Source organism: Triturus cristatus, chromosome 3_2, assembly GCF_964204655.1.
Source record: "Triturus cristatus chromosome 3_2, aTriCri1.1, whole genome shotgun sequence".
In the NCBI taxonomy this organism is placed as follows: domain Eukaryota; kingdom Metazoa; phylum Chordata; class Amphibia; order Caudata; family Salamandridae; genus Triturus; species Triturus cristatus.
Window position 1 is genome coordinate 929,291,912 of NC_140584.1, and position 17,302 is coordinate 929,309,213.

At 48.1% G+C, this 17,302-nt stretch overlaps 1 protein-coding gene across 1 annotated transcript in view; it reads left to right on the top strand.

The window, feature by feature from the left end:
• RPS6KB1 (ribosomal protein S6 kinase B1) overlaps positions 1-17,302 on the top strand; it is a 526,632-nt gene that overhangs the window by 405,335 nt on the left and 103,995 nt on the right. Inside the window, exon 13 of the mRNA XM_085649414.1 lies at positions 935-1,042. Within this exon, the coding sequence (XP_085505540.1) occupies positions 935-1,042 (108 nt within the window). The remainder of the gene's footprint in view (positions 1-934; positions 1,043-17,302) is intronic.

Sequence of the window (17,302 nt, forward strand, 5' to 3'; positions counted from 1 at the left end):
CCACCAGGCTCGAAACATTGGCTTCTCTGAGAGCCATGTGGGACGTTGCACTTACATCCATAGAATGGAAAGGGCCCTACAATATGTATGTCATGTCTCGATAAATTGTTTGAGCTTAAGGCAGGGATTTAAGTTTAATAGAGCGTGCCTGAGCGCTTTCATGCTATGTTCTCCTAGAGGCCTGTGGCATGTCCTCGGTTTAACAATACGGGTGACATTTTGGGGGCATATGGTCTGGTCCTGCAGAGTTATAGAGCATTGGTGGGAGAATCTTACCACCCAGCCATCGGGTGGATGGGGAAAAAAGACCGAGCTCAGCCCAAACGTGGTCTTTTGGGTCTCATGACAAGAGCCAAGGTGTGCAAGTCTACCACTAAGTGTATACACCTTTCCTTTTGCCCACACCAGACAGATAGCCATGAACAAGAGCGCTACTTTGGCCCATGACTTAATATAATGGTGTCGTGATCTATACAGATATACCAAGGCCGAGTTTGATTTTCACCTCATTGGCACCACAACCAGACTGACATTGGTACTCAACTGGGAGCCATACCTACAGTTTATCCACCCTATCCTGACAAAAAGCTGCCCTGGAAAAACACTCCCTCAAATCTATCTGGTACAGATAGAGACATATGCAAGAGGTGCAACTGCTACGACACATCGTTAGCGCCTACTTGAGCCAGCCCAATGTATTCATGGACCTAGTAGCACTCCACCAACTGCATCTTTCTGCTGTTTTTGTGTCTCGGGTTTTGTTCATGTTGGGTTTTTTAAACATGACTAATTTAAATATAATCTAAAATAATCCTTTGATGCTGGTTGTGAAATTCCACCAGCAGGTCTTCATTAACGATACAATTATGAAATTGGTTGTCATAAAAATATTTAATGTCTAAAATATTTGACAACTTATTTTGCTTCCCTAAAGCAATCTGAGGAAGATGTGAGCCAGTTTGATGCTAAGTTTACACGCCAGACGCCTGTTGATAGTCCGGATGATTCCACTCTCAGTGAAAGTGCCAACCAGGTCTTTGTGGTAAGTTAAATCTAGAACACATGTAATTTTTACAACTCTTACGTTACTTCCTTTAACATCACTGAAGGGAACTGGTATCATTTAAATATTGATTTAAAAGCAAAAGACTGAATCAATTCAATTGAGCATGTGTCTTGGGTTGCATGATCATTTCTATATTCAACTTTAACACGTTTTTATGAGTATTGGACACAGGAGATTTATTCTCAGTTCTCCTCATTTTATCTAGTAAATCAGACAAACATCCAGCAGTCTCTTGGGTCCTTTTTTTCAGACTCTAAAATATGGATAGATTTCAGCTTTGTTGTGCAGGATGCCATGCTACATATGCTTGAATATTCTATCCATAATAGCTTGTGTTTGTAGAAATGACCTGGGTTTCCGTCATCTTTACCAGATCCTATAAGTCATCTTCTCATTTCGTAGAGTGAAGTCTCTTCTAGATCCATATGCTGTGCATATTTGTCAGCAGTGTTTGTAGTCATTTTCTTTTCTCCAATGAGTGTCTCCTTGTGTGGAGTTGTAGGACTGACTCATTGTAACGCCAACCTTAAGCCCACACTGCACATATGGCCACCATTTTTGATTTCTTTTTTTTTCCCGCCATTGGCTTAGAAAGTGTTTATGCAAAGCTCTGACGCAAACAGGACATTTCCTCAAAACAATTTTACAGCAGCTGTAGGTCTTATGTGCCTGGATTAAGGGGACATTTTTTGAATGTAGTAACTGGTATATTTTTCCAAACGAAAGATTTATTTTCTTAATGCTGTAAATGTTCTTTTTTGTAAAGATTTGATTCCCATTTATTATAAAAAGTAAATGCAATCATCTTTTAGTAGTACGATACTTTTATTCCATTCTGAGCTCTACATTCTAGTATAAGGAGCAAGGACTGACAGTAAAACTGCTGTTCATCCATTTCTTCAAGAAACACCCCTATGCGCCTGGGTGCTTGTGATAAGAAATTCCAGCTTGTGTGAAACTGTTGCAGTACCTTCTAAATTTTGTTGTGCTTTTGTAGGTATCCTTAGGTTCTGTAAGTGGGCTAATCTTAAGTGCATACATTTATTCAGCCACCTTACCAACCCATTCCTGCTCTGGTAACTGAGGCGCTCCAGTTTTGGGTAACATCTTAATGAGCAAGACGAGACCCAAGTGCAATATGGCTTGGTTATATTAGTTTGCATCATGTCCTTGAAAATATAAAGTACGGCTGCCTTAGGAGACAGGTGGACCTGCAAGCGCAGCACTAATGACCGCGTAGTAAATAGTTACTTCCAGAATGCTTGTGTCTTGGGACAATCCCACTGCTGAGTGACTTCTCGGGCAATCCATTGAGGGGGTCTCTATCCATTTTCTGAAGCCTCTTGGATATAATACATTGTATTACAGGTATTTAAACTGAATTGGTCAATGCCTGGCTGAAATAGCCACCTTGTACACGGACAGCTGGACATCCTGCCAGTCCTCTTCCGAACATTTGTTTCTCCCACCCATGCCACCCGCAGTTCCTGGAATAAGCTTGTAGCACGAATGAATGACAATTTTTATAAGCATGAAAGCCTCTTAGCTCCTGTGGACCCAATCAGTAGCTTAAACAGCCAAAAGGCTGAACTTTTCTATGGGCTCAGTGTCCTTTGGATAAGGGGAGATTGCATGTAGTGATTGGAGGTATTGGGATCTTTGTAGTTGAAAATCGTTCTGCAGGTCCACAAATGAGTTAAGGTGTGACTGGGATATATAGATGAGTTCCCACTCATGTAAACCACCGAAGGATGAGACTTGTTCCATTAGTTTCTACCAAGTGTCATCTACCCAGTCTGCTTAACATCCCATTGAATTGCCTGAAGCGATTCTCTCCACACATAAACGCATTTGGTGGCCAGGAGAAGTCTGTGCGAGATGAACTTACATACACGAAATGTAAAAGTGATTTCTCACCCATCGTCCACTTCTCAAAGCTGTTGTCTGTGTCTGACTGAAATCCAACGAACCAATCATACTAGATGTGCTGTTCAGTAGTAAGAGTGGTGAACATACATAAGCCCCTGTCATAATGAGATCAACATCTTTTTACCATAGATATCTATAGGGTGCCACCACCTCATGCTTTGGGAGGCACACCAAGGGCCTTTCTGCTTTTGAGCAGTGGGTAGCTGACCCATCTGAAGCAGTTAGCCTCAGACTTGAACTCTGTGCCCAAGCTTATCTCCTCATGGTGACCCTATACTGGGAATACTGCTAATTTAGACCAATTGACTTGTAGACCTGAGGCTAGGCTATGCTCCTTGATGGTTTCGTCACCCTAGGCCCGGAGGATTGGGGGGAGATTACAACAGGTGCATGAGAAACATGTCCACATAGATAGAGAACTGGTCTTTAATCTATGCCATCCAAAGAAAATCTTGAAATTGTCAGCTCTCAATATTATGACTAGTGTCTTGATGGCTAAAACTAATAGAAGTGGGAGAAAACATCCCTGTGTAGTTCTTCTCTGTCAGGAAACAAGCAGACAAGGTGCAATATAACCATACTCTGGCACTCAGCTCAATTTAGATTGTTCAGAAAACGGACACCAAAGCCCATCCCTTCTAACATGGCGAGGAGGGATCCTCGGCCAGTTGAATCAAAGGCCTTCTTCAACATCTGTCAAAAAAAAAAAAAACAGTGGACCTTGCAGGCGGGTTGATAGTGCAACTGCATTGTGTAGTCTATGGATGTTATGTTAGGTGGTTCTGCCCAAAATAAAGCCAGTACTAGTGATCGGATAGAGGCAGTAGGCAATGAACAAAATCATGGCAAAGGTTGTGGCCTCTATGGATCAGTGAGAGGGGCCTTATAGTTAAATATATTTTTCACAGGATTTAGTAGGGCTGTGGTAACTGCCTCGTGAAGATCAGATGGCAGAGTACCTTCTTCAGTAGATGCAAATAATAAATCGCACGTGCTGAGAACCTATTGGCTTCCAGGCTTTTTCCAGGCACGATATGAGCTAAGGCCTTACCCAATTTTTCAACAAAGAGCAGTAGATCCAACCACTCCCTTTCAGTAGATGGGAGTGACGGAATGTGGCTGCCACTCAACAGGGAGTTTATGGATTCTGTGTGTTGGGGCATCACCTGACCATACAGAGTTGAGTAATAGGCTGCAAACGCATTATGAATCCTAAATGTTTTCCATAATATAAGCCTGTCTGCATTGCATATTTCAACTACATGTCTTATGCGGACTTCTCATCAGGCTGGCAAACAGGACTATAGATGCTCATGCTCTGCGTACTCCCGTAATCTAGAGTTTCGTGCTGATGTCTGCAAGTTTTTTTCTACAAAGTTTTTTTTTGAAGTCTCATGGTCTGTTGTGACTCCACTCTTAGATAACAATACACCAGGACAAGGGCTCCACCTCAGCTTGTTTTTTTCCACCATCGCTTTGAAACGTTCGCATGCTAGCTCTTCTTCTCTGAGACTTTTGATGCCAGCCATTGGTGTTCAACCCCAGCGATGTAGTAACATCTACGGGCAGCAATTCTCTTCGGTGCCAGCCAATAAGCTCTTCAATTCTAACTCTCCATAATCTTTACTGGACCGTGAGGGGTCACCTTTGAGTGACGTTGAGGCAGAATCCGTTCGTATTTGGTAAGTGACTGTGAAAGGATTTTATGGAAAAACACCCGTACAATTTTGCCTTAAGTGGAATTCTAAATTCTCCTGGTCAGACTAGCATACGATGTGCAACTTGTGCTTTACCCCTGAGCATAACAAGTTAACCAGCATGGCCTTCAAAAATCTCACATTGGCACAAGCGCTGCAGGGCAAACCATAAAGTTCAGAAGCTGGACTCGCTGAAGATGCAGGATCTGTTTGGGCCACAGGACCTTTTTTCTGCAGAAGGGGAGAAAGCAGGCCTATTGGGCTTACTAGAGAAGAGAGCAGATTGTGTAAGTTCGCTCTTCTTTGGCCAGAGCAACGAGATGCTCCCAAGATTTAAAAAAAGAAAAGAGGATGCTAGTTTTTGAAGAGCAGCCCTCCCAGGAGCCACACACTTTCCAACCTTTTTAAAAGGTATGGGCAGGGCTACTAGTTTTCCATAACAGTCCCCACACCATAGGTCTGCTGTACCAACTCCTCTCCACACACCTCTACCATCACTAAGCCCTTCGTCTCATTTGGGTCACACAGACATTACAAGCGTGTCACAACAAGGGAAAGAGATGTTCCCTGGAGTACTATTGGGTACGCCCTCACTCCTCCCAGATGACTAACACCTAGAGCCTTACCCAGTGAAAGGTTCCCCTTCTCACAGCACGACTGTGTACCACGCAGGTACTATGGCAGGTGTGGATACAACGGCAATGGTAGAGGCAAGGGGAGAGGTGGCTCCAGCAAGGGTTTGCCTATGCTTCTAAGCAATCGTCCTTCTGCCATTTCACTCCGATCACAAAACACCTATTGGTGGAAGACTGAGGTTCTTCTTCTCTCAGTAGGAAGACATGATCTGTGGCAAATTGGTGCTCTCGTTGGTACGACAATGGTAATGCCAGGGTTCCTCACCATGCCACCAAAGATTCCTTTGTGGCAAACATCTACGACTGCTAAAGGAAGAATTGCAGGTTCTTCTAGTCAAAGAGGGCAGCAAGAAAATAACCCCACTCCTGCTTAGGAAAATATTCAGCTCTCTGTACCTCTTAATCCCCAACAAGGACGGGACTTTGTGGCTGATTCTAGACCTCAAGCCACTAAACCACCACATCTTGTCAGGGCACTTTCACTTGATTACCCTGCAGGACGGAATCCGGCTGCTCTGAAAAAGGGACTACATGGAAGCCATAAAACGCAAGGATGTCAGCTTACACTTCCCCAAACATCCAGCACGTCTCTGCTACCAAGTCTCTATGGTAAGTGGACAACTCTACCAGTTCAAAGTTTTACACTTTGGTGCCACTACAGCCCCAATTTGGTTTACAAACTGTCTTGTACAATTGCTGTTTACCTGGTCATGAATGTCCTTCAATTCATCACTTACCAAGACAACTTCCAGATGAACAGCCGCAGCAAAGACCAGTGTCTAGCAAACACTCGGATAGCAGTTTCCATTTCCTACAACATCAGGTTCAGCCATTTTTAGAGTCCATTCTAAATGTGATAACAGGGAAAGACTACTCCAACCAAGATATGGTGTTGACATTCCAAAAGCTGCCTCTTTCTCAGACACAACCTGCCCTATTCTGGGCGTGGAAGACTATGGATGAAGGCATCCAGGGCGAGAGCAGGATGCTTGTGTGGGTTCACAAGGTTATAGTGTGAGAAAGTGCCATCTTTCTTGCATGGTATGCCCCCACTTTTTGCTGAATGTACTTTGACTGAGTGTGCCCTGGACTCCTGCCAATCAGGTGCCCAGGGCCTATGTTTGTTCCCTAAAACCCAAATTGGCAAACCCTGGCCACATGTCAGCCCCTGGTAAATGGTACCCAGGGCCTTGTGACCAGGGAAGGTCTCTAAGGGCTGCAGCACTCAAGGTGCCACCCTTAGAGGCCCTGTACCCTAACACACACACACACTGCCCTTGCAGGCTGAGTGTCTGGGTACAGGACAAAACAAAGGGTCGACATGGCACACATCCCTGTGTGCCATGCCCACCACCTACACTGCCCTGGCATACATCAGCCACCCCTCTAGCTGGGTGCCCTATGCCAGTGGTGCGGGCACAGGGGCAGGAGCCCTGTGCCCCTACAGTACCCAGGTCCATTCCTGGGCACTGTAAGTGCAGTGCTGCGATTTAAGAGTACATGGTGCTGAGAGCTCGTCAAACACGAACTCCACAGCACCATAATGGCAACACTGAAGACTGAGAAGTTTAGTATCAAACTTCTCAGCACATTAAACCCGCACTGATGCCAGTGTGGGATTTAATGTACCAAGCACCCCAGAGGGCATCTTACAGATGTCCCCTGAAACCTAACCTACAATCCACTTCTGGTCTGAGAGGCTGCCACACAGCAGACATGTTGCTGGACCCCTGGATTAGGAGAGCCCCTGCTCTCCTGGGCCTGCAACAATGCACATCCTGGGCGACGTGCTAAATCTCCTCCCCCAGGATGGGCAGGGGGAAGCTTCAAAGGCATGCCGCCTCTGTGAGCTTCCCCAGGCCACTGCAACCCCCCACTCTGGCGGGAAGCTTAGCCGGAAACCCCAAATAAGGACAGGGGATGTGCCAGCCTGCCAACCCCACCCCTCAGGTGGGGGAGGCGAGGTGAGGCACATCTCCGGGCTCTCGCCATCTTGAAGATGGGGAGCCCTGCCCAATCAGGACTAGGCTACTGCCCCCCTCCCACAGGAGAGAGGCAGGATAGGGGGTGTACCCACCCCAGGACAGGGACCCATTGGTCCCTGCCCTTCACCTACCTGTAACGCCCCTAAATCTAGTATTCAGGCGCACCCTGAACCTTCCTTCCCCAGATTCCGAAATCCGAAGAAGAGATAGAAGAAAGAAGACCTGCCCTGCAGCTGCTAAGAAGAGGAAGGCACCAACTGCTTTGGCCCCAGCCCTACCGGCCTGTCGACCCTCGAACCTGCTCCTGCTCCAACATGGCATCTCTTGTGGCCAGCAACCTCACAAACCCCGGAGGAACTGACTACCTTTTAGCTCTAAGCCCCTGGGACTCCCATGAGTAGAGGCTCTACTCAAAATCTACTTCTAATCCCTGGCATCAGCCCGGAACCGCGAACTCTTCACACACTGCCCCGCCAAGCCTGGCTGGTGCCGAAGTGAACAAAGTCCACGAGGACGACCCCACGGCGACTGAGACCCCGAGTCCGGCACCCAAGGACTTCCCCCGACGCTCCTGAAGAAGCCTGCAGCCTCAGAACCAGGAGCCCCCCCCCAACCGCGATCAACAGAGGGTAAGATTTCACGACACCAAAAGGCCCCGCGGCCCCCTGTGCCCAAGCCCGGGGTACCTACCTATCCTCCAACTACCCACCTTACCTCTCGAAGTGGTGGTGGCACCTGAGAAATCTTCGTCCCCGAGCTTGCAGTCTTTTTCTAAACCGGAGCTTTCCCATTGAAATCAATTGAGCGCCCGAAGGCTCAAAAGCACCCTGCACCCAGCCGCCCGAGTGGCCCTGGCAGTGCAACCTCTACACCTATCTACTTCCCCACTTGCCGTGAGTAAGTGACCAGGAGCCCAGCTCCCACAGCCGGGTGGCCTGCTAGTTAGCAGCCACCAACCAAGGCCCCCCTACCTCTCATAGGATAACATTGGGCCTAACTCTCTCTGCACCTGGCTGCCCATGTGCCGCTGAGGGTGAACTAACTGTCCCTACCTGACCCTGGGAGACCCCCGAGTCTATGCCCAGAACCTTAACTCTTCCAGTCGAGTACTTACCTTTAAACCGATAACTCCATTTTCTCCATAGGGTAACATTGACTGGTTTTTTCCTGAAATTTCTTCTAAGTGTGGACTTTTCAAAACTTGACATATTCACCAAAAATCAGCCGAGTAACGAAAATGAAAATACTCACCTGCTATTAGGTGAGCTCCCAGTGCTGGATCTTGGTGCCCAGCACTGACTCTGAAAAATACTTACAACTGTACTTACCAGTAACCCAATTTTCTCCCATAGGAAATCATTGACTGTTTTTCTGTGAAATTTCTTTTAAGTGTCAATTCCTACAAACTTGAAATATTCTTTAAAAATCGTATAACTTCTGAAACCGTAATTACTTACCTGTTTTGGATAAAGGTCCCAGTACTTGAGTCTAGGCACCCAGTACTGGATTACAAAAGTAACAAGAACATACAATACCTGCAACTTGAATTTTCTGCCATAGGGAATCCTTGACTGTTTTCTTTGAAATATTTTCTAAGTGTCAACTTTTAAAATAGCTAAATATTGTTTAAAAATCATCACTGTAATTAAGTCGACTTTCATCACTTGATTCTAAGTACTGACCCAGGACTGAATCTAGGATCCAGTCCTGGAATTCCAAAAGTAATCCTAAAAGTAATCTGTTGCAAATAACTTGAAATTTCCATTGAGCTCAATGCACTGTTGTGTTTAAAAGAGAGTTGCCTATTGCAACCACTTGTAACTGTTTACAAAGGTCAATTGCATATTGCAAAAGTATTTATATAAAGCATCTCATTCTGAGAAAGTATTTTTTAAATCCAATTGTTGGTTCTAAAATAAAACAAGCATATATTTTTTATATATAAACCATTGGCCTAGAGTTCAGTTATTGAGTGTGTGAGACCGTTTGCTGACTGAGTGTGTACAACAAATGCTTTTCACTGTCCTCTGATACTGCCTTACTGCTCGACCAAGCTACCACTTGAGAGAGTAAGGTTATAACTTTAGCCTCTGTCAAGCCCTTGGGGACTGTGGACTCTGTACACCCTGTACCTATTAAGGAACAGTATATACAGAGCCACTTTCTCACACTCACTCTCTATTTGTGGTAGTGTGGTCTAGCAGTAAGGCTTTATCAGAGGACAGTGTTAAGCATTTGTTGTGCACACTAAGGCAAATTAATTCACACACTCAGACTGAACTTCAGACCAATTGTTTTTGTATAAAAATGTTCGAGGCATGTGGGCTGCTGAATTCATATCTGTGCATAGATCGCCGCCTAGTGTTGGGTCCGGATGTTTGCACGTTGTTTTCCTGGAAGAGTCTTCGAAGTATCCTGAGATAGGTGACTCCTCCCCTGGACCACAGTGCGCATGGGCATCCTCTCCATCCTCAGATTGTTTTTTTCCGCCATTGGGTTCGGATGTGCTTATCTTGACTCAAGTTAGGGAAAACATTTTTCAGGCCAAAAGGCCTTTAGTTCGCGTCGATACTGTTCCCGATCGGTATCGACAGTTACCTGTTAGTTTACTGACTTCAAAAACAACTTTTTCGCATCATATCCGACCATCGAGCCACATCGACGATGGAATCGAGCACACCATTCAAGCGGTGTCCTGTTTGCAATGCGAAATATCCCCATGTCGACGTCCACCCGGTGTGCAACAAATGCCTTTCACCGGATCACGACAAATCCACATGTATGGCCTGTGCCCGATTCCGATCCAAAAAGACTCTCCGGAATCGACGAGCAGCGAGACTTGAAGCGCAGCAAGCGGCACCGGCCCCGACCAACATCTTCAGCGCCGAGGACGAAGATGTGGAAGGCGTGGAGAACCTACCCTCCAGCCCCGCTTCCGAACACGATTCCGGATCGGAAGACATCGAAGAACAACTCTTTCACAGGGATGAAGCCGACACCGAGGTAGGAGACTACGATGCGGCCTTAGGGGCCGAAGAAAGTAGCTCCGGTGACGAGCAAGGCCTACCCGTACAGACGGAGGATATCCCAGTGCGCCAGTCTATGGCTCCGGTCGAGGGATCGCCTTCGGGCCTTACCCAAGACCTATCCCGCAGTTCTTCGGCCCCGCCCTCGGGCCCGGCCTCGGACATTCAGAGACAGCCATTAGTACCCAAAACGACTGGTTTCCCTTCCTCGAAACCGAAAGTCGTATCGGTTCCACAGAAACCGAAACTGAAAGTGACACTGGTCGGATCGAAGCCCACTACACCTTCGACGCCAGCCAAACCCGTCGGCACCGACCGCACCAAACGGGACTTCGGTGCCGAACTCGCAGCAGCCGACGTCGGCGCCGACACACGGAAAAAGGCCATCGGTACCGACAAACCGCCTCGGCCCCCGGCACCGAAACAATCTGCTCCGGCCACAAAGGTCAAAATGACCGCTGCCTCGCACACCACTTCGAAAGCAGCACCGAAGGCCCAATCATCGACGCCTTCGACAGCTACTACCTCTCCTCGACTCGATGACCTCGTGGCCCCAAAGAAGTCCACGCCTGCCTCTACAGAACCGCTCGTCGCCAAAGAACCGTCGACGTTCCAGGTGCGACAAGTTGCAGCGTCCTTGCAACGCATCAAAGAAAAGGCAGCCCTCCAGGACACGTCCGGCTCCGAGCCAAAAAAAGCTCAAAAAGCTTCTCCAGCACCACCCCACATCACTTTTGGCCTGCCGCCATCCACGGCGCCCAAACTGTTTGAAATAAGAACACGTGTTACCCAAACTAGGATCACACCTGCCGAACGCTCTCCTACAGAGACGTTACCGTCCCACATCATCGATGCCGACACCGGCAGAATTATGCTCCACAAGCGGAGAATATCTTCCGAACAAGCTTTGGACTCCTACCGGATCCCGCTAAAGAAAAAGCTGCCAGCGGATTCGGAACCAGTTCTTTACGAACGTCTCCATACCTCTTACCCACATCCACAGTCCTTCTCTCCGACACCCTCCGAAACCGACGTTTTGGAGGACTACATGGGTGACGATGTCCCCTACCCCAGAGAGATGGACCCTGACGGCCAACAGGACCCTGACCAGGCTTGGGATGACCCTGTAGACCCGGGTGCACCTATGGATACACAGGACACGCAGCTATATGGCGCGAAAACGTCCCCCATAGAGGACACTGCCGCATTCAACGCCCTCATTGAACGTGCTGCGGCCAATCATGGTGTGCAACTCCACTCTGACACAATCAAGGACGATTTTCTAATGGATACTTTCGCATCCTCAGAAAGGCATATCAAAACTCTACCCATGTTGAAAGGTGTCCTCAAACCAGCAAAGGACATTTTCAAAGAACCCACCAGGGCAAGAGTAATAAACCCCAGGATCGACAAGAAATATAGGTCGGCACCTGGGGACCCTACGTACATTAAAGGCCAGTTGCCTCTGGACTCCATCGTAGTCGCTAATGCTCGCGAACGGGCGCACTCGCAGACAACTGGGGATGCTCCTCCCCCGGACAAAGAGTCCAAGGTGCTAGAGACCTCCGGCAAACGGGTTGCAGCCCAGGCAGCTAACATATGGCGTATTGCCAATACCCAGGCGCTCCTAGCTCGCTACGATCGCGCACACTATGACACATTAGAAACCCTACTCCAACATCTCCCTGACCAATACAAAGAGGGAGCAGAGATCCTCATCAGGGAGGGACAACTCCTCACAAATGCATCCATTAAGTGTGCACTGGATGCCGCAGATACAGCTGCCAGAGCAATAAACACCAGCGTCATGTTACGACGACACGCCTGGTTACGAATCTCCGGATTCAAACCTGAGGTTCAAAATAACATTCTCAATCAACCGGTCAACCCCGACTACTTATTCGGACCAGAGGTTGACACCACCCTAGAAAAAATAAAAAAGGACACAGACACTGCAAAGTCCATGGGGGCTCTCCAAACGCAGACCTTTCAGAGTGGCTCCTTTCATCGCCCAGGAAATAGAGGAGCAGGTAGAGGACAGGGGTCACAGCAAACCTACAACAAGGGCAACACACAAAGTACCTACGATAAAAACACCCGGGGTGGATATCGTGGCTCCAGCACAAAAGGCAGAGGACGCGGATACGGCAATACCAGGTCCTCCCCCAAGAACAAACAGTGACGCCCTCTCCCTTCCTCCCGACCACATAACACCTGTCGGGGGAAGGCTACAAAGGTTCCTGTCCACGTGGAACTCCATCACCACGGACAGGTGGGTCAAAGATATTATCAAACACGGTTACTGCCTAGAATTAACCTCCACTCCACCCGCAATACCGCCAAAACACCGTCCTATGTCCTCAGAGCACTTAGCGCTATTACAGCAGGAAGTGCTAAGTATGCTGAAAAAAGGCGCAATAGAGGTCGTACCCGTCCACGAGCAAGGTACGGGGGTGTACTCCCTGTACTTCTTAATACCAAAAAAGGACGGGTCACTCAGACCTATACTAGACCGGAGACCCCTCAACCGCTACATTCTCTCAGAGCATTTCCACATGCTCACCCTACAACAAGTCCTCCCGCTGCTCAAACAGGGAGACTTCCTGGCCACGCTAGACCTCAAAGATGCGTATTTCCACATACCCATTCACCCCTCACACAGAAAATATCTCAGGTTCACTATTCAAGGGCAGCACTACCAATTCAAGGTTCTTCCCTTCGGCGTGACAACAGCACCCAGGGTTTTCACAAAGTGCCTAGCTACTGTGGCTGCACATCTACGGAGGCAACACATTCACGTCTACCCTTACCTGGACGACTGGCTTGTTCAGGCAAAGTCAGCCCAGCAATGTGCCAGCCACATGTCCCGCACCATTCACCTTCTTCACAGTCTAGGGTTCTCACTAAATTACCCGAAATCACATCTCCAACCCGCACACGTACAACAGTACCTAGGTGCGACCATAGACACTCTGGCAGCCACAGCTCAGCCGAATTTAGTGAGGATCAACAGCATGCAAATGCTGATTTTCAAGTTCAAACCCCAACACTCCCTTCCCGCGCGAGTGTTCATGCAGTTGATAGGCATGATGTCCTCCTGCATTTTCATAGTCCCACACGCGAGACTACATATGCGCCCGCTTCAGGAGTGCTTAGCACGTCAATGGAATCAGGCTCACGGGCAACTAAAAGACCTAGTGTTGGTGAGCGGTCGGGCATACAACTCTCTGCATTGGTGGAATCCACAAAACCTTTGCAAGGGCCGACCGTTCCAAGAGCCTGTTCCACAAATAATACTGACAGCGGACGTGTCTCTCCAGGGATGGGGAGCTCATGTACTCAATTACACAGTGCAGGGACTATGGACAATACAACAAAAGAAGATGCACATCAACCTTCTAGAACTGATGGCAATCTTCCTGGCAATGAAAGCATTCAAAGTACACTTGTGCAACAAAGTCGTGTTGATCCGGACGGACAACATGACTGCCATGTACTACATACAGAAGCAGGGAGGAACACACTCTCCACAGTTGTCTCATCTGGCTCAGAGCATGTGGAAGTGGGCCATTCAGAGGAACATGTTCCTCATGGTGGAACACCTCCCCGGCAAGGACAACCAGATGGCGGATCTGCTCAGCAGACACAGCCACCAGATGCACGAGTGGGAGTTACACCCATCAGTACTCCAACCGTACTTCCAGCAGTGGGGTCATCCAGAGATAGACCTATTCGCCACAAGCGAAAACGCAGAATGCCAAAGCTTTGCCGCCAGGTTCCCACATCCGCAGTCGCAGGGCAATGCGATATGGATGAACTGGTCCGGCAGATTTGCGTACGCTTTTCCCCCAGCACCGTTGATACCGCTGGTGGCACGCAAACTCAGACAACACTCACTAACACTCGTCCTGGTTGCTCCAACATGGGCACGCCAACCATGGTACACCACCTTTCTCGAACTTTCCGTGGTGCCGCATCAAAGGCTGTGGATCAAACCTGCGCATTTGACGCAGAACCATGGAGAGATTCAGCACCCAGATCCGCAACAGCTGAACCTGGCAATCTGGCTCCTGAAGTCCTAGAGTTTGGCTACCTAAATCTGCCACCTGACAGTATGGACATCATTAAGGAAGCTAGAAGACCCACTACCAGAGCTTGCTATGCAGCCAAATGGAAAAGGTTCGTCATTTATTGCAATAACAATGACATTAACCCGCTAGACGCATCCATCCAAAACATAATTTGTTACCTCTTACACCTATACCGATGCAATCTGGCATACACCTCAATACGTGTCCATTTGACCGCAATATCAGCCTATCTCCAGAACAGGCAGCACCTCTCTTTATTCAGAGTGCCTGCCATCAAAGCATTCTTGGAAGGACTCAAACGTGTAATTCCTCCAAGCCACCCACCAGCTCCAATGTGGAACCTCAACTTGGTCCTCACACGCCTGATGGGTCCACCCTTCGAACCTCTACACTCATGCGAGATTCAATTCCTCACCTGGAAAGTAGCTTTCCTAGTAGCGATCACTTCTTTGAGGAGAGTTAGTGAACTCCAGGCACTAACCGTTCAAGAGCCATTCATACAGGTTCACGCCAACAGGGTCGTACTACGTACCAACCCCAAATTCATGCCCAAGGTGATATCGCAGTTCCACATGAATCAAACTATTGAACTGCCTGTTTTCTTTCAAAACCCACAAACTGTCGCAGAAAGAGCACTCCATACACTGGATGTAAAGAGAGCCCTCATGTACTATATAGACAGGACTAAAGTCTTTAGGAAAACAAAACAACTTTTCGTTGCCTTTGCCCCACACCACAAAGGTAACGCCATCTCCAAAGCAGGTATAGCCAGATGGATCGTTAAATGTATCCAAATTTGCTATCAAAAAGCGAAACGCACATTAACGATTCCCCCACGAGCCCACTCAACACGTAAGTTAGGGGCCTCCATGGCTTTCCTGGGAAACATTCCTTTGCATGATATATGTAGAGCAGCCACCTGGTCCACTACACATACATTTACCAAACACTATTGTGTAGATGTGCAATCAAAACAGCAGGCAGCTGTAGGACAGGCTGTTCTCAAAACTCTTTTTCAGACCGCTGCAGCTGGCACTGGTAGCCGCCGCTAATAGAGGGTACTGCTATATATTCTATGCACAGATATGAATTCAGCAGCCCACATGCCTCGAACTGAATATGCTACTTACCAGTATGCATCTGTTCTTGGCATGTAGGGCTGCTGACATTCATATCGCCCACCCTCCTCCCCGGCGCCTGTAGCAGCTGCAGCTCTCAGAATTACTGTAAGGATGGTCATTACTTTCTGTATCTACTCCATCACTGCCACAATGGTGAAAAACAATCTGAGGATGGAGAGGATGCCCATGCGCACTGTGGTCCAGGGGAGGAGTCACCTATCTCAGGATACTTCGAAGACTCTTCCAGGACAACAACGTGCAAACATCCGGACCCAACACTAGGCGGCGATCTATGCACAGATATGAATGTCAGCAGCCCTACATGCCAAGAACAGATGCATACTGGTAAGTAGCATATTCAATTCTTTTAGTTATTTTATTTTCAAGAACCAAGCAAGCCTTTCACAGGTAAGCAATAAATACTTTGATTTGATTACAGTAGTGTTACTGATAATGCAATGCTTTTCAGAATACAGTACTTATACTTTGTATAGGATTTTTAGTAACATTACAGCTAAGTTACTATTGAGATTATTTTTCTTACACAGTGTAGTATACCTGGATACTACACTGGGACATTTCCTGTAAACAGGTAAGTAAAATCGTTTTTGTTAGTTAGTACAATTTTAAAGAATTTCTTTAGGTTTTCCAACTCCACACAGGAAAACAGTCAATGTTATTCTAAGGAGGAAAATAGTGTAATTGGTTTAAAGGTAAGTACAATGTTGTCCAACAGGGGATAGGGGGCCTCCGGTTGGTGGCTGCTGACGAGCAGACCACTAGGTTGTGGGAGCAAAGCTCCTGGACTTAAGTTCAAGGCAAATGGGGGTTTAGGCAAGCACAAAAGATGCACCCTCATCTTCACTGGGGCGGCCGGGTGCAGAGTGCTGTTTTGGCGTCTGAAGCCCTGTAGCATTCAATGGGGAGTCTCCGGTTTGCAACACCACTGCAGGCTCGCGGACGAAGGTCTTCTGGGTACGACCACCACTTGGAGAGGTAAGTTGGGATCTTGGGGGTTGGTTAGGCATGGTCTTTTGGGCCACCCAAGACCGCGTCTGGTCCAGGGGTGCCTTTTAGGGTCGGATCTTCTTCTTCTTACCAGCTCCTGGTCGTGCTTGGGAGGACCTTCCGGTTTGAGGCTGCAGGCGTCGGCTGGAGGCTTGAGGCAGGTCAGGGGTCGCTAGATCTTGGGTCAGGATCACCGGGGGGGACCTCATCTTGGTGTTGGGGCCACTCGAACTCGGGCTGTGGGTGTCGGGTGCAGAGTGGTGCAAACCCGCGGATCCTTGTGGAACTGGAGTCTGTTGTTTGAACAAATCCGGAGTTCACGGGAGACAGTTTTTGGGATTGCAGGCAGGTGCTCCGGGTTTCTTAGGGTTGCTGGCAGCGGGACACACCAGTATTTCACTGGAGCAGGCTCGAGGTGGGGACAGGCCGGTAGGGCTGGGGCCAAGTCAGTGGGCGTCCTCTTTTTAGCTTTGGCACGGTTGTTGGGTCCTTCTTTTCTTCTTGCAGGTTCTTGTCTCCCTTCTTGGTTCAGGGCTACCCTCTAAATACTGTATTTAGGGGGCGTTTTAGGGGTATCGAAGTCAGTAGCCAATGGATTACTGACCTTAGGGTGACTACACCCTTAGCGTGCTTACTCCACGTGGGGGAGTGAGCACAATCACTAATCCTGATTGGGGAGTGCCAGCCTTATGCAAGATGGCGGGCACTGAAGAGTGTGCTTCGCCTAGCCTCCCCCACTGAGGT